At 36.6% G+C, this 20,147-nt stretch overlaps 1 protein-coding gene across 2 annotated transcripts in view; it reads left to right on the top strand.

The window, feature by feature from the left end:
- LIN28B (lin-28 homolog B) overlaps positions 1 to 19,761 on the top strand; it is a 140,716-nt gene extending 120,955 nt beyond the window's left edge. For both annotated transcript variants that reach the window (XM_010352513.2, XM_010352514.2), the window contains one exon: positions 14,848 to 19,761. In XM_010352513.2, coding sequence (XP_010350815.1) covers positions 14,848 to 15,211 — 364 coding nt within the window. In that variant the 3' untranslated portion in view covers positions 15,212 to 19,761. The remainder of the gene's footprint in view (positions 1 to 14,847) is intronic.
- Positions 19,762 to 20,147: the final 386 nt, after the last annotated feature.

Below are 20,147 nucleotides of genomic sequence, written 5' to 3'. Positions count from 1 at the left end.
CCAATACTATGAAAGGTCAGATTATTTCAAGATATAGGAAAAATAAAATCACTGAGAAGAAACAAAAAAACTAGAATTGGGTCCAGTAACTCAATGTTAAAGCTAGTTGGTGATCTAGAAGTCTTTGTGCCTAAAAGTGCTTGTAAATGTTTATTGCATCTCATGTAGTGGCTCTGTGGTGCATATTTACTGTATGTTAAAGGATAATTTTTTTAAAACGCAGTATTATGGTTTTTATGCAAATATCAGATGAACAAGTGTTAAAGAATTTATTTAACTCAGTTCAGTAAGAGAACCAAATGTTGTAATTTGTTCAAAGGAGAATCAAAGAACAGACATATTTGTAGATCAGGTATATTGACATGAATATGCAAATGAAACCCAAACTGGCTTCTTCCACAGTGGGCAAGGGAAATCAATTGACTCTGCACTCTCCAGGATAGAATTTGCCCCTCTCTAGAGAAAAATGATGTTGTATTTCTGTCAGTCATGGAAAGAGCTGTAAAATAACCTTCTTAGAATCAGAATCAGATAATCCAGAAGCTGGGTTCCAGATGTTTTCCACTGAAGCACAGCTTTCCCCCACACATATATTGCATTCATTCAAATTACATGTCAAGCACATAAAGAGAACTTTACATTCAGAGTGATAAACAACACTGCCATTTGTAGCTATCATATTTTCAAATGTTTATTTTCTGAAATAAATATATTTTTTGAATAAAAGGCTCAAGTATTGCCCAAGCAAATTTACCTCCTTTTATCACACCAGTCAGGGTATCATTTAATATTTTTTAAAGAAAAATCTAGAAAAAAATACCCAGTGGCTTTGTTTCTCTTGTTCCACTAAGAGAATAAGCCAAGTTCTTCATGAAAAGTTCCTCCAGCTAAATCTAGAGGGTGACCAAAGGAGATGAAAACTCATCATTCAAATACTTAAGGAACTGTACTCATAACAAAGCCATTTTTTTGGCTTACAGAATATGTGCAAATAAATCTGTTAACTTGTAGAATCTAGCCCTAATGATTAGAAGTTATGAAGAGTATTTGGACTTTTATAAACAATCTGTTCTATCCGGGGATTCAACTGCTCTTCCCATACTTACCTTCAAATTTTACCTCCACTAGTGGCTGTGTATTCACAGGGTCACAGCCTTGAAATGTTCAAATAGGAAGATAAGATCCCTTAAGGGATCTGTGATCAGAGAAAAGATCTATAGGGCTGTCTTAGCAGCTTGACCATCAGGCTTTAGTCATAGAAAGATTATGACATGAAAGGTATCCTCAATCAGCAAAGAGGAGGAAAGGAAGTAGCCATGAGGCAAAGAACATTGTCTTGAGCTCTAATTTTAAAGTAAAACCTACACAGTTTACAGAGGTTATCTGAACCTGGTAACAGTTTTCCTTGTTTAATTTTTACTTACTTATATGGTAAACAGTTGAAGAACTGCTGATTCTTGACAAAAGGCAATATGTAGTCTGTCACTGGAAGACCAATTGGACTGGAGGGAGAAATGGACAGAGGTCGTTTACTTCTCATTTATACTTCATCATTTTCCTCAGCGGTAGCTGGTGCTGGAATGGGAGATCAAACTTATCGATCATTAGAAGCCTTTGCTTTCTGACTTGAGCAAAATGGTTTTAAGTGCTTCTGATTGCTGTGTAGCTGTAGAGACAGGTGATGGCTTGGGACAGTCTTCTTTTGACTCTTGCACATGAATTCGTACCAAGAACACATTTTGGTTAAATCATACCAGGCACTGTGTTCTAAGACCACTGGCCCTCTATAAATACTTTTAATGCTATTAATATAAACATTGTCAAAATGGACAGATTATTAATATTTCTTACTAATTCAATAATATAGTAATAATTCAGGGGGCTGGGAGTGTTCTGGCTCATAGCTGTAATCCCAGCACTTTGGGAGGCCAAGGTAGGTGGATCACTTGAGCCGAGCCTAGAAGTTTGAGACCAGCCTAGGCAACATAGTGAGACCTCGTCTCTACTAAAAATACAAAAATTAGCCAAGGCATGGTGGCACACACTTGTAGTCCCAGCTACTTGGGAGGCTGAGGCAAGAGGATCACTTGAGCCAAGGAGCTCTAGGCTGTAGTGAGCTGTGATGGTGCCATTGCACTCCAGTCTGGGTGACAGAGCAGGACCCTGTCTCAAAAAATAATTAGGTAGTAAGTAGGAAGTGCTAGTAGTTAGTAGTAAGTGCTAGTAATTCAGTAGTAAGTCAGTCATACAGCAATAGAGAGGTGTTTTAACATTCTGTCTTCATAAAAACTGAGATTCTACCAGCATTATTAGTTGCATCAAAGGTAACTCAGTCATAGGTAACTTCAAAGTTTTGAGTAACCCAGAAGATATTTACTTTGCTAAAACTAGGGTAACATTTTTTAATCTAGCGCCCTTTTGCCCCTGGCTTGCAAACAACCAGTATAAATTTGAAGCTGTTATCTAATCTTCTATGTACAGTACATCAGTCATGCCAACAAAATTGATTCTTGACTTCTATACATCTTTCTTTCCTTTGGAATTTCTCATGTTCTCTGTTTCTTCTGTGTTTTAATGGAGAAGTGTATGTGATAAAATATGTGCTAGTCACTATTTTGTAGTCCTTATTTTGTATACCTAAGGTATTTTTAATATGGTATTAAAATTTTTGTGTATATTGTTCGGACATTTACATATACTTCTCTAGATAACAAATTATTGCCTCACTTATCAGGTAATCATGATGAAATTCTTCTTTTAAAATTTCTTCTGCTCTGGTCAAATGTCCTAATAGTAAAGACATTATATATATATATATATATATATGAATAAAAGGCTCAACATATACACACACACACACACACACACATACACACACACACACACGTATGAAAGATACAACTTTAGAATGACTTACAAAATAATGTTATATTAATAGATAAAAAGAATGCTGGCTACAGAACCAAAGCCTAAAAGAAATCATGCAATGAGAAGAAAAAACCTTTATAAGAGTTGACACAAAGCTCTAGTGGAATTGTATTTCTTCAGGCTGAGCTGATGCTTATTTACAGCAGATGTCACACCTCTGACACTGTGAATTTGAAATAGTCTGGTGAAAAAAGCAAGCAGCCCTGGTGGTTTAAGTTTTCGGCAAGGCTGCTATAATAAATGAACAGACATTTCCAGACTGCGTATTATAATCTGATTCTTCCATCTAAGCAAGCAGCTAATTTTAACCATTTCAAGATAAGTTAAACATTGAACGTGTTCCCTTCCTTTCATAATTGATAGTAGTACTAACCTTTTAAAACACTTTAACTTAAAGGTCAGTAAGACCAAATAGAGTCAATAAACTGACCTTGCTTCCAACAAGGATGAATGTATACCTGCAGTTAGGATAGTTACAACACTACAACAGCAAAAATGCATGTGGCTTTTATTTATTTGTGTATGTGTGTATGTGTTACTCCTGAACTGGACACTCCTTCTTAGTTATCTTGGGTTCTGAAAGCAGCACTGGCCGAGTGCCCACTGCATATGAGATTGGGTCCTATTTCATAACAAACTGCTTTTACTCCCAGGAAATTGGAAAGCATGAAGTTATCTGTGTTTGAGTACATCTTTCTCTCTCTCTCTTTTTTTTCTAAACTTTTCCATTAGCCAGAACAGATTATCTGTCTGAGATGTTGTTTGTCATGTAAGAGAGAGATAACATTTCTATTTGAAATAAAGTTTTAACTTATGACCTAGAATTCATTATTATGCTCCTTCTCAAGTTATAGTGCAAAGTAGAAAACTTTCAACAAATGAGTATTGTTCCATTGATTTGACACAGAATCTACCAAGTACTTTTAAACATAATGGAATGATATATAAAAATGTCTGGTTTATAACTATGCCTGATTGAAGTGCCCTTATATGAAAAATGCTGCCCTTTGCCCCCATGCCTCCAGTGATTTCTCTCCCCTTCCATGTCTTGTTTGCTTTTAAAACTGCTACATGTTTCATCCCCATTTCTCAGTGACCTGCACCACCATTCATTACATACCCATTCCCCACATTTTTCATCTTATCTTCTTGTTTTTATAAGATGATGAAAGGTTTGTGAATAGAGCTATTACTGTATTTTAGCTGGTTTTCAGTATACTTCGGTGCATTTTCACTGATGTTATGAGATAGTTAATGGCATTAATCAGAGAAAGTGTCCAAAAGCTAATAAACCTAAGGCAATCCGAAAACCAGTCAGGAGAAGATATTAAATGAGATAAAATGTGTAAATCTTAACCATCCAGCTAACTATTCACATACCTTTCATTGGCATCTAATACAAAGTTGTGCACATAGAAGATATTCTTCAGTTTTTTTTTTTTGTCCATTTGGTTTTCATTTGATTCTATGAAAATGATTAAATGAATATTATAAGCAGTTGAATCCACTAGCAAACAATGTATCTAGTTAATTTCTCATCATATAATCAGATGATAAAAGAGGTTAGAACACTAGTTGATAAATTTTTTAAAAAATTAGTTTAGTTGATCTGAAAACTGAGCTTTAGGGGAGACATAGGACATTCATTTCTACTGCCAGCAGTTCAGAGTTTGAATTTACTTTGGTGCCATGTCACCACAGGCTGATCCCTGCTTGTTACACTGAATAGTACTAGACAATACAGAGCTATCCAAACACACGATTTGTTATGCAGCAGAAAGAACCAAATGGCAATTATACTAACTGAATTTTGCTTTTTGTTTAATAATATTGAGCACCTACCCATAGGGTGGTCTGATTAAATAGGTTTAAATACTATCTTTTATGGACTTCCTTTTCTTTGGGTATAGAAAACAAAGTGAGCAGTAGTTATCTTATTAATGGCATTCTTTTAAGCACAATGTAGTTTAGACATTAGATAGCGTTTTAAAAAATTACATACTTAATCATTTTTATAAAAAAGAGATCTTGTTATTATATTTATACTGACAAGAAAGTAATTTTCTATTTAAATGCCAACAGAGGCCAAACACAGTGGCTCATACCTGTAATCCCAGCACTTTGGGAGGCCGAGGCAAGCAGATCACTTGAGGCCAGGAGTTTGAGACCAGCCTGGCCAACATAGTGAAACCCTGACTCTACTAAAAATACAAAAAATTAGCTGGGTGTGGTGGTGCACACCTGTAATCCCAGCTACCTAGGAGGCTGAGGCATGAGAATCATTTGAACGTGGGAGGTGGAGGTTGCAGTGAGCCAAGATCATGCCACTGCACTCCAGCCTGGGCGACAGAGTGAGACCCTATCTCAAAAAAACAAAACAAACAAAAAATCAGAATTTGGCCATGAGGAGAAATGTTTGCAAGAGCATGTCCATACTAAACAAATTTATATGCTGGTCAAAATTATTTTAAATGTAGGCAATAGAAGATGGAGAAATAAAAGAGTTATGGGAAATTAGTAATTGTTAATTTGTAATGATGGTGAAATTTAGGGAAAGTAGTTATTGATTAAGGAGCTGTAAATTGGGTAGGTGCAGTGGCTCGTGCCTCTAATCCCAGCACTTTGGAGAACCAAGGTGGGAGGATTACTTGAGCCCAGGAGTTCAAGACCAGACTGGGTAACAAAGTGCCAGCCCGTCTCTACAAAAAGAATTAAAAAAAAAAAAAAAAAAAATTAGCCAAGCGGGTTGGCACGCACCTGTAGTCCCAGCTGCTGAGGGATGCTGAGTCCTGATTGTGGCACTGCAGTCCAGCCTGGGTAACAGAGCAAGACCCTGTCTCAAAAAAAAAAAAAAAAAAAAAAAAAAGCTGTAAGTTATCATCCATTTTGATGACACAAGTATACATTGAACCTGTTCTTGATTGATAAATTATAAATTGAACAGAGAAACCATATCTGAAGTTAAATTCAGTGGGTTTTTGCAGTGTGTACCTTCCAGGGATCAGTGATGGTAAAAGGTTGAGGAGCTTTTCTGCCATCACAACCAGAAATTTCAAGGATCCATTCTCAATAAGGAAATAAGAGATATATACACACACTTCTTCCCTCCCTCACTTACTCCCTTCTTTCCTTCTCTTTCCCTTCCTCCTTCCCTCCTTCCATTCCTCCCCTCTTTTCCTTTCTGAGGCATGAGTGAGTAACCTGTTGAAAACTGTTATGAGACATGTATTCTCTTTTGAACCACATTCCTTGTAGTGGGAAGTGTAGTGGTAAGATTGTCAGTGCAACACTTGTGTTTGTTAATAGCTGTAGTTCTCAAGTAGCTGCACATCACCATCTCCTGGGAAACTTAAAAAGTAGTTATGCTTAGGGCATCATCCTCAAAGATTCTGATTTAATTGGTCTAGAGTAGGACCCAGGCATTAGTATTTTTTGAAAGCTTCCAAAATGATTCTGAGTCACTGGTAGACAGGCTCACTGTCAGATAACTAGCAATAATAATGAAGGTCAATTACAAAATGGCAATGGAGTTTTATAATTATAATTGCTCTTTTTCTTTTTTAATTACATAAGTAATATATAAGTTCTTTCTTGTTATTTAAAAAAGAAATTATACAAAAATTTACAGAGAAAAAGTGAAATGCCAGCAAGGCATGGTGGCTAATGCCTGTAATCCTAGCACATTGGGAGGCCAAGATGGGAGGGACTGCTTGAGCCCAGGAGTTAAGACACCAGCCCGGGCAACATGGCAAAACTCTATCTCTACCAATAAAACGACACACACACACACACACACGTGGTGTACACCTGTAGTCTCAGCTGCTAGGGAGTCTGAGGTAGAGGATGATTGAGTCTGGGAGGTCCGGGCTGCAGTGAGCCGTTATCACACCACTGCATTCCAGCCTGGGCATCAGAGCTAGACCTTGTCTCAAAAAAAAAAAAAAAATGAAATGCCCTTTCACTATACTATTTTCCCTGGATGTAGCCACTCTTTGTCAATTCACTGTCTTCCCTCCCAATGGTTTTTTCATTCATTCATTCATTCATTTGATGGAGTCTTGCCTTGTCACCCAGGCTGGAGTGCAGTGGTGCAATCTCGGCTCACTGCAACCTCTGCCTCCTGGGTTCAAGTGATTCTCCTGCCTCAGCCTCCCGAGTAGCTGGAATTATAGGCATGCACTACCATGCCTGGCTAAGTTTTGTGTTGTTAGTAGAGACGGAGTTTCACTGTGTTGGCCAGACTGGTCTCAAACTCCTGACCTTGTGATGAGGAAGGCCCACCTAGGCCTTCCAAAGTGCTGAGATTACAGGCATGAGCCACTGCACCTGGCCGGTTTTTACATGCATTTGAAAATGCACACAATTACTTATAATCGTGTCTAATGTCTTTGAAACATAAATGTGATCATACTGTATTTACTTACTATGCCGGGGTTCGCTTTTTTTGCTTAACAGTTTGTCTTGGCCGGGCGCGGTGGCTCAAGCCTGTAATCCCAGCACTTTGGGAGGCCGAGACGGGCGGATCACGAGGTCAGGAGATCGAGACCATCCTGGCTAACACGGTGAAACCCCGTCTCTACTAAAAATACAAAAAACTAGCCGGGCGAGGTGGCGGCGCCTGTAGTCCCAGCTGCTCCAGAGGCTGAGGCAAGAGAATGGCGGGAACCCGGGAGGCGGAGCTTGCAGTGAGCTGAGATCCGGCCACTGCACTCCAGCCTGGGCGACAGAGTGAGACTCCGTCTCAAAAAAAAAAAAAAAAAAAAAAAGTTTGTCTTGGAGATCTTTCCATGTCAATACATATAAATTTACCTCAATTTTTAAAAAATTATTTCATTATTCTACTATCTGCAAATGTTTTTTGGTATATGTGGCTTTATTTTTTATTTTAACAAGTTTATAGCTTAATAATAACAATTGGTTATTGTTAGCATTGTTATTATAATTTAATTTTTCTAACTTTTTACCAGTATGGCCAATGCTCTTATTAATATCTTAGTACCTGAATCATTGTGTTTATCAGTGAATATTCCTATAGAGCAAATTCCTAGAGTGAGAGTTACTAGGTCAGATAGTATATGTATTAATATTTTCAAATATGCTGTCAAATTGTCCTCCAAGAGAGGCAGTCTCAATTTACATTCACTCCAACCAATAGAATCTAATTGCAATATTTCAGAGCCTAAACAAATCATTCATACTGCAGTATGATTTAATGGGCTAACTAAAATTTCCATCTTCTCTCTTTTGACTGGAATTTTATTGAGTCAGTTTAATAGCACTGATCATATAGCATGTCAGCTTGAAATTCCAATTTACAATCTTAAACATATTGATTAAAGAGAATAGAAAAAGTATTCACACATTTTTTAGACCAAGTTTTTCAACATGTAAAGTGTAGGAGAGATGAAAAGAAAATCCAGCCTTGGCAGTGAAAAAAATCTGGACTGGACTACTCCCAGTCTTTTGTTTTATAGATGGGATGCTCAAAGAAAGACGCTGACCTCCCCAGTAACAAAGTCTCAAGAAAAATCTACTTCACTTCTTTGTGTGTGTGTGTGTGTGTGTGTGTGTGTGTGTGTGTGTATTAGTGTTTTAAATTCCAGATCCTAGATATTTTAGACTTACATATAATAAAATTACATCAATATTCTTGGGTATAACATTTTTATATAATCAAAAAAGTGAAATTTAATTGCTTTCAATTAAAATTCCCTTCTAGGTAATCTCTAAATTTCTTCATCCATACAATTTAGATATTGTAGTTCCCAATTCATAAGGTTTGGGGGAGGATTAAATTATGTAACACATTAAAAACCTTTAGCACAGTGTCTGGAATTTAGTAAGCTCTCAGTGAATTGAACCTGTTTATTATTTCTGTTATTAACCATTTTAATTATCTTAAAAGTATGTTAAAGTATGTTTAGTCCTTCTGTATATAGAATATTTTGTTTTTAGCATGAATTAAGGTAAAAGAGGGGTATGATGCTGGCTTCTATATTCCTGAAGATCCAAATGAAAACTTTTCTGATGTTAAATGTGATCCAAATGAAAACTTTTCTGATGTTAAATGTGTATTTATTATCTAGGAAACTTTTTAAAAGAACGTAATTCATCATTATCACCAACTATTTTTGAAAACTCAGTATTTTACCACTGTACTTAGAATATATAAAAATTTAACTATGGAAAACATACTTAAATAAAAATTAACTTTACTAAAATTGTTATTGTTTAACTGGCTTACAGTCTTATGAATTTGGTTATGAGAAGAATGAAATAAAAGAAACTAATTCATTAACACATAGGTTGATGGAGGTCAGAAGACATGTACACTATTAAAGAGACTTACTAGTTCTGTGACTCATCAAACTTTCCTGACTTCTCTCTTGGTACTTTGGGGCGGATCCTGTGGAGTTACCCAAATGTTTATTTAGATTGTGTAGAATCAGTCAGAACAAAATGGGGCCTTCTTCTGGAAGACTGGTTCCAGGATCTGCCCCTCTTACCTTCAGGAGGTACAGGGTAGGCAGATTGCTTCCATCATATGCTCTGGATCCTTTGCTTGTCAGCTCTGTGTGGTTCTCTAATAACCTTTCTGCCCACCCACCTCCCCACCACCAGCTGGCTTCCATGTGTTCAGTTGATTGGCACACAATTTTAATTAAATAACAAGTATTAAAACATATTAGAATAAAAAATAATAGAGCTTAGGAATGTTATTAGTATCATTTCTGGATTTTAGTTGAACTATACCAAGGTTTAAAATGATGTCTTCAAAGAATTATTTTTCCTCCAATTTAGTTCCTGAAATTTTTTTCAATCTGTGACTTTTCTTTAGCTCCTCTGCCTCCCGTTTGGAAACTTTATTAATCCTTTTTTAGTCTGTTTTTCCCAAGAATTTTTACATAATTCCTTTTCTATGTTCGTACCTTCTTCCTGCCCAAAGCTCGCACTTCTTTCACTACTCTTTTCTCTGTCCCTGATACTGTTTTACGTACTATCTTTCAACAGTTCCTTCCCCTTCAGAAGCTTACAGATCACTGTCAAAATTATCCTTAATGCCCGCATCAGACCCTCAGAATGTGGATTTGAGTTTACATATAAATTCTTACTAAGTTAAAATGTTCAAGTACTGAGAAGAACCCTAAGATAGATTTTTTTCCATTATACTTTTAGACAAGCAAATCTGGATCTTCCTCTGTGGTATCGCCCCTCTTCCCAATTTTTTTAATCACTCTCTGGATCAAGGGGGAATATATAACTGATGAGTATTTTCATTTACACTATTGGAATATTATTTAAAAATTAATGTCTATCTTTTAACCTAGTGATTGTCAGCTGTGCTCAGCTCCATTATTGCTGATATCATTTGAAAATATAATCTGCTTACTCAGTTGTTTGGATCAAAAAATGCAAACTTTTTAATGGTCGTAGCAGATCTGAATTCTGATTTCTGAATCAGAGTTTTCATTTTTTGATGAAATCCTCAGAAATTTGGGTATGTTTTGATTAACTTATTAACTAGTGTAGGTGTTTGGACTTGGTTTTTAAAAACTCGTAATTACTTCAGAATATAATTAAATGGTTCTAAAGGCCTAAACAATTTGTTTTTATTTATTTGGCCATCATAAGTGCCTGTATTCTATCTATTGTTGCCATTCTTTCATTTAAAATCTTTTCTTTTTTGTGAGACGGAGTCTCTCTGTGTTGTGCAGGCTGGAGTGCAGTGGTACGATCTCAGCTCGCTGCAGACTCCACCTCCCAGGTTCACACCATTCTCCTGCCTCAGCCTCCTGAGTAGCTGGGACTACAGGCGTCTGCCACCACGCCCAGCTAATTTTTTGTTATTTTTAGTAGAGACAGGGTTTCACCATGTTAGCCAGGATAGTCTCGATCTCCTGACCTCGTGATCTGCCCGCCTTGGCCTCCCAAAGTGCTGTGATTACAGACGTGAGCCACCGCACCCGGTCTTAAAATATTAAGTTTTAAATCTTATTTTGCTAGTGTCTCAAAAAAGTTGGCTTTGATTTGATTGTTATTTATCTTCTATCTTTAAATGTTCCTTAAATAAGACATAATACTTGTAGAATGTGCTAGCTCATTAGAATAACAGTATTTATAAAATGATTTTATGAAGAACTTGATAACTTTCTAAGATTAAAGTGAACATTTTTGTTTATTTTATCTTTGTTTGTTAAAACAGAGTCTAGCCGTGTTACCCAGGCTGGAGTACAGTGGAGCAATCTTGGCTCACTGCAACCTCTGCCTCCCTGGTTCAAGCAATTCTCCTGCCCCAGCCTCCTGAGTAGCTGGAACTACAGGTGTGCCCTGCCACACCTGGCTAATTTTTTGTATTTTTAGTGGAGATGGGGTTTTGCCATGTTGACCAGGCTGGTCTCAAACTCCTGACCTTAAGTGATCTGCCCGCCTCAGCCTCCCAAAAGCGCTGGGATTACAGGCGTGAGCCACTGCGCCTGGCCTATTTTGTCTTTACTTGTAATGCATGAGAAAATACCCTTTGTGCTATTGGTTCAGCATTTAATAAAGTACTTAACATGAATAATTTTATTTTTTATGTTGGACTATGGGAATATATAATAAAGTATGAGTATAGTTTTCTTTGTATGGTCTTTTGCTTGTGTGAGACTATGTCCTTATATTTCTTAAGCATGTAGCTAAACATGGACACACATGCTATTTTTATGCTCACATCACAGTGTAAAATTCATTCAGACTACAAAGGCAAACTGATGTGGAAAAGTATGGAGGGTGAACAAAGGGGACTAAAATCATGTATAGCTTGTATGGAGTATATAGTTGTGGTATAATTTGTGAGCTGCAACGTAGCTGAACATTTCTATTTTGGTGTCAGTCCCTTGGGAAGGAAGAGGTTTCATAATGGAGAGTGATCTCTACTCTTAGTAAGAGTGATTGACACGGAATGATTAAATAGGAGAGAATATAAATACCACTCCTCCCCTTTTAAGGCTAAGCACATAGACACTAAATGCAAATCTTTTCAGTGCGGAAGACAGTCTGGCCTAATGATAGCACATATCAGAAAAGCCAAGGGGGTGAATTAACTATGCAGATCAAAATGTAAGGAAACCAAAATTACATAGCGTCCTTAAAAATAACTTTTATAGCTCAAATCTAATGGTGAATGCACAGATAGAGGGTAATTGAAGATCGCAGTTGTGAAAGCAGAGTACTGACATCAGGCTCCTGGTCAGTGAGCAGGCAGAATGGTTCCCTGAATTGGATAGCGCAGTGCCCACCACGGTGACTGATAAAACCGATGTGTCCGCCGGAGAGCCAGCCTATTACTGAAGCCTTTAACCTCTTTTTTCTCTCTTTGAAAATGAGCTCCTGAGTGGAAGGTATCCTCAAGGAAGTGAATTTAATTCAAAAGAAGATACTTTATAGATGGGCAAATTTAATTTAAGAATTCACTTCTCTATTGTAGAGGAGAACTGTGTGGGAAAATATATTATTATAAATAATGTGGTTATATCTTTCAAATATGTCATTTTTGAGTGTTGTTGAGAACCTGAATTTTAAGCATTAGCGAGTAATCTTGATTATTTAATCTTACACTCTCATAGAACATATGGCTGAAACTATTAAATCTGCTATATTATATTAAGATATGTAATTGTACAATGAATAATTTAACTACAACATGTGATTTTTTTCCCCCTTTTTGAAAATATAATTCAGTCTGTCCTAAGATAAATACTTGTTAATTGTTGCAAAGAATAAAAGCCCATCTTATAAATTCATTATTCTAAATTACATAAGGTAACATTGCTAACTGGAGAAGCAGGCAATAGTTACCCTAATTTTTGCCAATTAAAAAATTCACCGTTTAATTTATCCCAGAAGATAAAATACTAAATATCCTATATATACTGCTTAGTAGGTTGTTAGTACATTAGTTTGTCTTTGAAATATAAGGTAGTATAAATTATTGTTTGATGTTCTCACACACATACAAATGTAAGTCATCATAATTCATTTTTTGTTGTCAGTCTGGATTTAAACCAATTTCCTCAGTTAACCCTTTTATTTTTTGTTTGTTTGTTTTTTGTTTTTCTGTTTTTTATTTGGAGATGGAGTCTCACTCTGTCACCAGGCTAGAGTGCAGTGGCGCAATCTCGGCTCACTGCAACCTCCGCCTCCCAGGTTCAAGCAATTCTCCTGCCTCAGCCTCCCGAGTGGCTTGGGACTACAAGCGTGTGCCACTACGCCCAGCTAATTTTTGTATTTTTAGTAGAGTCAGGGTTTCACCATGTTGGCCAGAATGGTCTGGATCTCCTGACCTCGTAATCTGCCTCCCAATCTCGGTCTCCCAAAGTGCTGGGATTACAAGCGTGACCCACCGCCGCCCAACCAGTTAACACATTTTATTATTTTTTAAAAACGTTATAACCTGTCTGGGTGCCGTGGCTTACGCCTGTAATCCCAGCACTTTGGGAGGTAGAGGCAGGCGGATCACTTGAAGTCAGGAGTTCGAGACCAGCCTGGCCAAACATGGTGAAAGCCTGTCTCTACCAAAAATACAAAAACTAGCCGGGCATGGTGGCACATGCCTGCAATCCTAGCTACTCCTGAGGCTGAGGCAGGAGAGTCACCCAAACCCAGGAGGCGGATGTTGCAGTGAACCAAGATCACTGCACTCCAGCCTGGTCAACAAAGTGAGATTGTATCTCAAAAAAAAAAAAAAAAAAAAAAAAAATTATAACCTGTTGTTCTTTGTGCTTCATAAATGAAATTTATGGAGTCATAAATGTATTTGGAAAATAAAATAGCTCTTAAAATACTTCATTTGGAGACAAGTCATTAAACAAATTCCATGTTTAACAATCAGATTTAAAACCTTTAGTAAATATAAATTTTTCTTAGTTTCTTCCACTTATGCTCTTTTGTTATTTTTAATATAAAATTTTAGAAGAAAATCTGATTGAAATTGAACAAATATACCTCTGAATAAATTTTCTTGCGTAGCTTTTCCTTGCCAAACTAAAAGCTGAACTTTCAGACATCTAATACAAAGCCATGTCTTCAGTGTGCATTCACATATTATGGATAGATTTCCATTTATTTTAACTAAAAGAGATCACCCTGAAAGAAAGCTAATTTCTTACAAAAGGAAAAGAAAGTAAACTTTTCTCATCATTGAACTAGCATGAACTTTTATTAATTCAATCTAAGTATTTAGAAGCTTTCTTTTTTTAGCACTGTTCTGATTCAGACATTTACTGTATTGCTCTAAAATTGCTTGGTAATTTGCCAGATATCATCCTGACTTTCTGACTAGACTCCGACTTTCTTAAATATCAAATTTCACTGCACTACTTAATTTTATACAAAGGAAAACATTTTTTTCCATTTAAGCTGGTTTCTGCAGTCAAAATAATTAACATTCAACGAAGTGTTAAACTCTTAAAATTTAATTTGGTCTAAAATTTTCCCAATTTCTGAGTGAATTGCCACTTTGTATCATACCAACAGCTGTATTTCTACACTCTTGTTTTTAAAACTGGCTGGTGGTTTTTTGTTGAATATTCGCTGCCCTCTAGTGGGCTAAATGGTTCTTTTAAAATGACCAGATAGTGTCAAATTTAAAGGAATCATTTCTATATGGAAGTGATTAAATATTCTTTCGTGTTTTAATACTCTTGTTTTTCACTGTGTTTAGTTATGTCTCACACAACTAAGTTTTTAACCTCACGAGAACATTTTGGAGATAGTCTTTGAACCAACAGTGTAACCAGTGTAAACAATGATAAATACTTTTAAGAAGGCACATTAAAATAAGCTTGTCTCATTGATAGTTTGTGTGTCTTCACATTTTAAAATGTGTTTTTGGATACATGCTGCCTACTTCTAAGATATTTTCATCTTTTTGCCTTGCAGATGCTACAACTGTGGTGGCCTTGATCATCATGCTAAGGAATGTAGTCTACCTCCTCAGCCAAAGAAGTGCCATTACTGTCAGAGCATCATGCACATGGTGGCAAACTGCCCACATAAAAATGTTGCACAGCCACCTGTGAGTTCTCAGGGAAGACAGGAAGCAGAATCCCAGCCATGCACTTCAGCTCTCCCTCGAGAAGTGGGAGGCGGGCATGGCTGTACATCACCACCTCAGGAGGCTAGGGTAGAGATCTCAGAACGGTCAGGCAGGTCACCTCAAGAAGCTTCCTCCACAAAGTCATCTACAGCACCAGAAGAGCAAAGCAAAAAGGGGCCTTCAGTTCAAAAAAGGAAAAAGACATAACAGGTCTTCTTCATATGTTCTTTCCTTTTACCCTGTTGCAAAGTCTACCTCATGCAAGTATAGGGGAACAGTATTTCACAAGCAGTAGCTGACCTGGGATTTTAACTACTATTGGGGAACTGTGAATTTTTAAACAGACAAATCACTCTAGGCAAATTATATTTGAGCAGGGTGTCATGTTTTATGTTAATTCAGAGAGTAAAATACTATGTCTGTCATTATGTGCATGTATGAGAGGGGGAGAGCCTGAGTCTGTGTGCACATGAGAATTTTATGTAAAAATGTAGACACATATATAAAGAGCCTTTGTCTTTATATATTTGTGTATAGATCAAAGCACACACCCTCCCTCATGTAATTGGATATTTCCAAGAATTGAAAACCCATGTGAAGCATTATAGATAGTTTTAAATTTCACCCACTGGAGTTTTCTTGAAATACCACTTCTTTTATATTATATAAAAATAAAAACATGACTGTTACTTTTTGTGTGAACCAAAGGATACTTCAGATCTCAGAGCTGCCAACTATAGGGTACACTATAGGTTTTTAAGACATCCAGTTCTCCTGAATTTGGGATTGCCTCTTTTTCTTGAAATTTCTGGAGTGATATTTTCCCCCCCTCTTTGAAGGCAGTACCTTAACTTCGTATGCCTCTAACTGCCATAAGCTTTTTTGATTCTGGGATACATAACTCCACAAAAGACAATGAATGTGTAATTTGTGCCGATATTTCACTGTTTTAAATTCTGTGTTTGATTGTAAAATTAGATGCCTATTAAGAGAAATGAAGGGGAGGATAATCTTAGTGACTTGTTTTCAGTAGTATTTTAATACCAGCTTCTTGTAACCTTTTCCATGTTGTGAGGGTTGTAAGGGATTGTGTGGCAACAGCAGCTTCCCTTGGCTAAGTCAATCTTCTACCCATTGCTTAGAGCAGGTAGCCCTCCTTATTTACTGCTGAAGACCTTAGAGAACTCCAGTTGTTTGACGTATATTTTTGGTGGCTGTTTTTTTTTTGTTCCTCCTGGAGAGTTATCTAACTTCTTTCTAAAACAAACAAGCAGCACAGAAATGAATGAAATACCAGGGTTGAGAATTAAAATTAAATGGATGTTCACAATTGCCCAATATATATGACCTGTGAATGATATGAAAAAAGGCAGTGTTCAGTGGCAGTTAACAAGAGTGACAAGCCTGGGGCAGAGGTACCAAACCTCTCCCACCAGAGAACTGAAAGTATTTTATACAGTAACTTTGAACCTATGGAAGTTACCTCCAATGCTTATTCTGAAGTAACCTATATGGTGGATACAGGATGAACATTCAGTGCTAGGGAGAATCTTCTCAGGTTGGTTCTCAGAGTGATAAACTGGCTAGGGACCAGTCATAGTATTGGTCCCATTAGGTTTCGGTCATGGAAAAAAAATTATTTTGGGGTCATCCTGGCTCTAGATGTTATGGGCAAATTTCTGAAACATCTGCAAGAAGGTACCAGTTAATTATAGTGCTTAATATTGGGAATAATACTAAGCATTATAATTATAATGTATGGGCCTGTTGGTGTAAGCTCAGATAATTAAATAAAAATAGCATGACTCAAATGAGACATATTCTGCTGAACAGTTTCTACTTCCTCTCCCTCCTGTCCTGTCATGGGAGACGTATATAGTTGCTGCTGTTTCAGCAAGCCACCATAAGAAGAAAATGCCTCAGGTTGGGTTGCCAGTCCTTTACAACTCAGCTTGAATTTCACAACAGTGATTGTGAGAATCTGCGTGGTATACACTGAAATATCGGTGTGCTGTGATGCAAAGCTTACCTTTGACGATATTGAATGTGATATAGCTGTAGAGAAGTACTTCCTTGCCTTATGTGAGGATTTCAAGCTTATTTAAATTATGTAGACAAATCAAAGTGGCATTGCTTAATTTTTAGCAGGCATAATAAGCAAGTTAACAGTAAAATGCAAAACATGATAAGCATTGCTCAATTTTTAGCAGGTATAATAAGCAGGTTAACAGTAAAAATGCAAAACATGATAGATAAGTCACTTTGAAAATTCAAACCAAAGTTCCTTCACCTTATGGAAATAGGAAATTATGGACTTGAAAATTGGACATTTCCTGTTTACAAAAAGAAATTTAGAGCTAAAATCATGGTAAAAAATAGAAACACTTGAGAACTATGGTCTTTATGGGTGCAATTTGAAATCCTTTTCATCATCTTACCAGACTGAACTAAGAGCACATACCAAACCTATCTTATGGTTGGAAGTTGGGGTTTATTTTTTATATGAGAATATTATCACTATTACATAACATACTCAGGACAAAGAACTTTGCTCAGGGAACATACCATATAATATTTTTGTTTCTTTACAGACTAGTCTACAGTCCTGCTTACTCAAAACAAACCAAATAACTTATACCTTTATATAAGTATTATGTACTGATGATAGTAACTACCTCTGAGTTTGACATAGATCAACATTTTTGAATATCAGATATCAGTTATCCTATTTTTATTTCATGTGAAAACTCCTCTAAAGCAGATTCCCTCAACTCCATGCATATGTGAGTATCACTGATGTGAACACATTGTTCATTTACATAGGTAAAATATTCTGTTTACAGCAAAAGGCTACCTCATAGTTGATGCATAGCACACCTGTATGTATGCTGTTCCAGCCTTACAGGTGGCTGATAATTCTCTAGTACAGAACCTTTTTATCTGTATTATAAACAGCAATCCACAACTGCATGTTTCTGACAAACACTTGTGAATAATGAAGCATCTCCTTTTAGTTAGCAAAGTCTCCAAACATCTCCTTAAAATAATCATGTATTTAGTTTAAAGAATTATGGGCACTGTTCAACTTAAGAACTTAAGCAAAACAGAACACGGAAGCAGTCTTAGAAGCATCTCTTTACCCAGAGGCGGAGGTTGGAAGGGGTAGCAGGGAGAGGGGTTGGTTTATGCAGGTATTCGTGCTTAGGCAAAGAGTTTAAAAGATGCCAATGTCCTTCATTTACTGTCTGTGCTGCCCTGAAGCCAAGCGTATTGCAGCATTATAGCCCCAGGCACATAACTAACTAGCACTGGCTTGCCAAGGAATGAACATGCAATGCCATTACTAGCTATTGAGGGAAAAGGGTCTGTGTGAAGCATCACTTTGCAGGGATTACTAATGGTGGGGCAGCAGGTCTGTGAATTCAGTTATCTCTTGACCTCACCCTCATGTCAACACAAATGTAATTCCTAAAGAAGATGCATTGCCAGTCTCAGCCCTGTAAGCTGATCATTTGCTACATGGCAGACTATAATGAAAACATTTTTATACTTGGATTTCTAGTCTTCACTAGAAGACCTTGGATGTATTTTTGCAGTTGAAAGATTTAGAAAGATTTTTACCTGCTTATAACTTGGAAGTTTAGTGTGCAATGTAAGAAAAAAGATCAAGAAATGTCATGTTATTAGCATCAGTCCACCTCCAATATTGCCAATATTATTTTTATTCTGGCTCAGTTTTATTTTGCACCAGGGCGGCCCCAAGTTACTGCTGGTTGTATTTAGTTTGTGAATAGGAGCCCATAAGTGTTAATAGACTTTGTAACATTCACTGTAAGATGAATTATACAGGACATGGGAAATCTCATTAAGTGTTAAAGTTAATTTAAATTAATTTATCTGTTTTCTCTAAGAAATGTTTATCATAAAATATATATGTGTATTTCCCCTTTGGTTAGAAAATTTGGGAAAGTATGTACAAGTGCAGCTGCACTGACTTTAATTTTCTAGATGTCTTAATGAGATTTGTTTGTTTTAGAGAAGAACATCTTGTTAAAAGCATCAAACTCTGTCTTACATAGCTGTCAACAGCCTCTTTAAGACGTGGTGGTTGTATGATCTGTGTCATAATTGTTCAGTTAGAGTGAGAAGTTGACCTATGATTCATTTTTAAATTTTATATTTGGAACAAAGCTGCAAGTTATGGTAAAGTACTGTACTGTGAGAAAGTATTATGATATTTAATGCATCTGTGGCTTAACACTTGTGAGAGTTACCAGCTTGAAAATGATGGTGTTGACTACCTCTTGAATCACTTCCATCTATCAACCACTGGCACCTACCACCAAGCTGGCTTCAATTAGTATGTGTTGCTTTTTGGTATTAACAACTCTAACCATACTAGAGACCAAAGTGAACCCTGATTTTTATATGTCTTTAATAATGGTGTTTTATCTAGTGTTTTTAAATTATCCTGTGTAGTATTTAGATTACCTCATTGTCCATTTTGATTCATGCTGTTTACAAGTGAAAATAAAAACACTTGAACTGTATGTTTTTAAAAGATAAGGGGTAGATGTTTGGAATGCATTTCACTTGCGTGCAGTCATCTGGAGGGATTGAAGCACTGTTTGCCTTTCTGTACACTCTGGGTTTTATATTCTCATTTCATGCCTAATGTCTTACTCTGTCAATTATGGATATGCTGGGGTTTTAAAAAGTTACTTGATTAAAAATAAAACATATAACGTTGGCATTTATGATGGGTTTTGGAGATTTTTTATGATGTGTGTTCTTACTAAGTGAAAGGATAAAAGACCATTTAGGCAGGTGTTTTACATCAGCTGGAGCATAAGTTAAATGGTATTCACATATCCTCAGTGGTGAGTATTAACGTGGAACTTACTCCAACAATACAGATGCTGAATAAATGTAGTCTAAGTGAAAGAAGAAGGAAAGGTGGAAGCTGCCATCACTCAGAATTGTCCAGCAGAGATTGTGCAAGCTTGTGAATGAATAAAGGCACATACTTCACATGGGCAGGAAGAGTGGTTTGAAGCAAAATATTCAAAGCCTATTGAAGAAATCATTTTAGAATTTTTCTACAGGTTTTTTTCTAATAAAGAATTTGAAAAGAAAAAGGCAA

Source organism: Rhinopithecus roxellana, chromosome 4 (assembly GCF_007565055.1).
Source record: "Rhinopithecus roxellana isolate Shanxi Qingling chromosome 4, ASM756505v1, whole genome shotgun sequence".
In the NCBI taxonomy this organism is placed as follows: domain Eukaryota; kingdom Metazoa; phylum Chordata; class Mammalia; order Primates; family Cercopithecidae; genus Rhinopithecus; species Rhinopithecus roxellana.
This window is presented reverse-complemented; position numbering and strand designations above follow the sequence as displayed.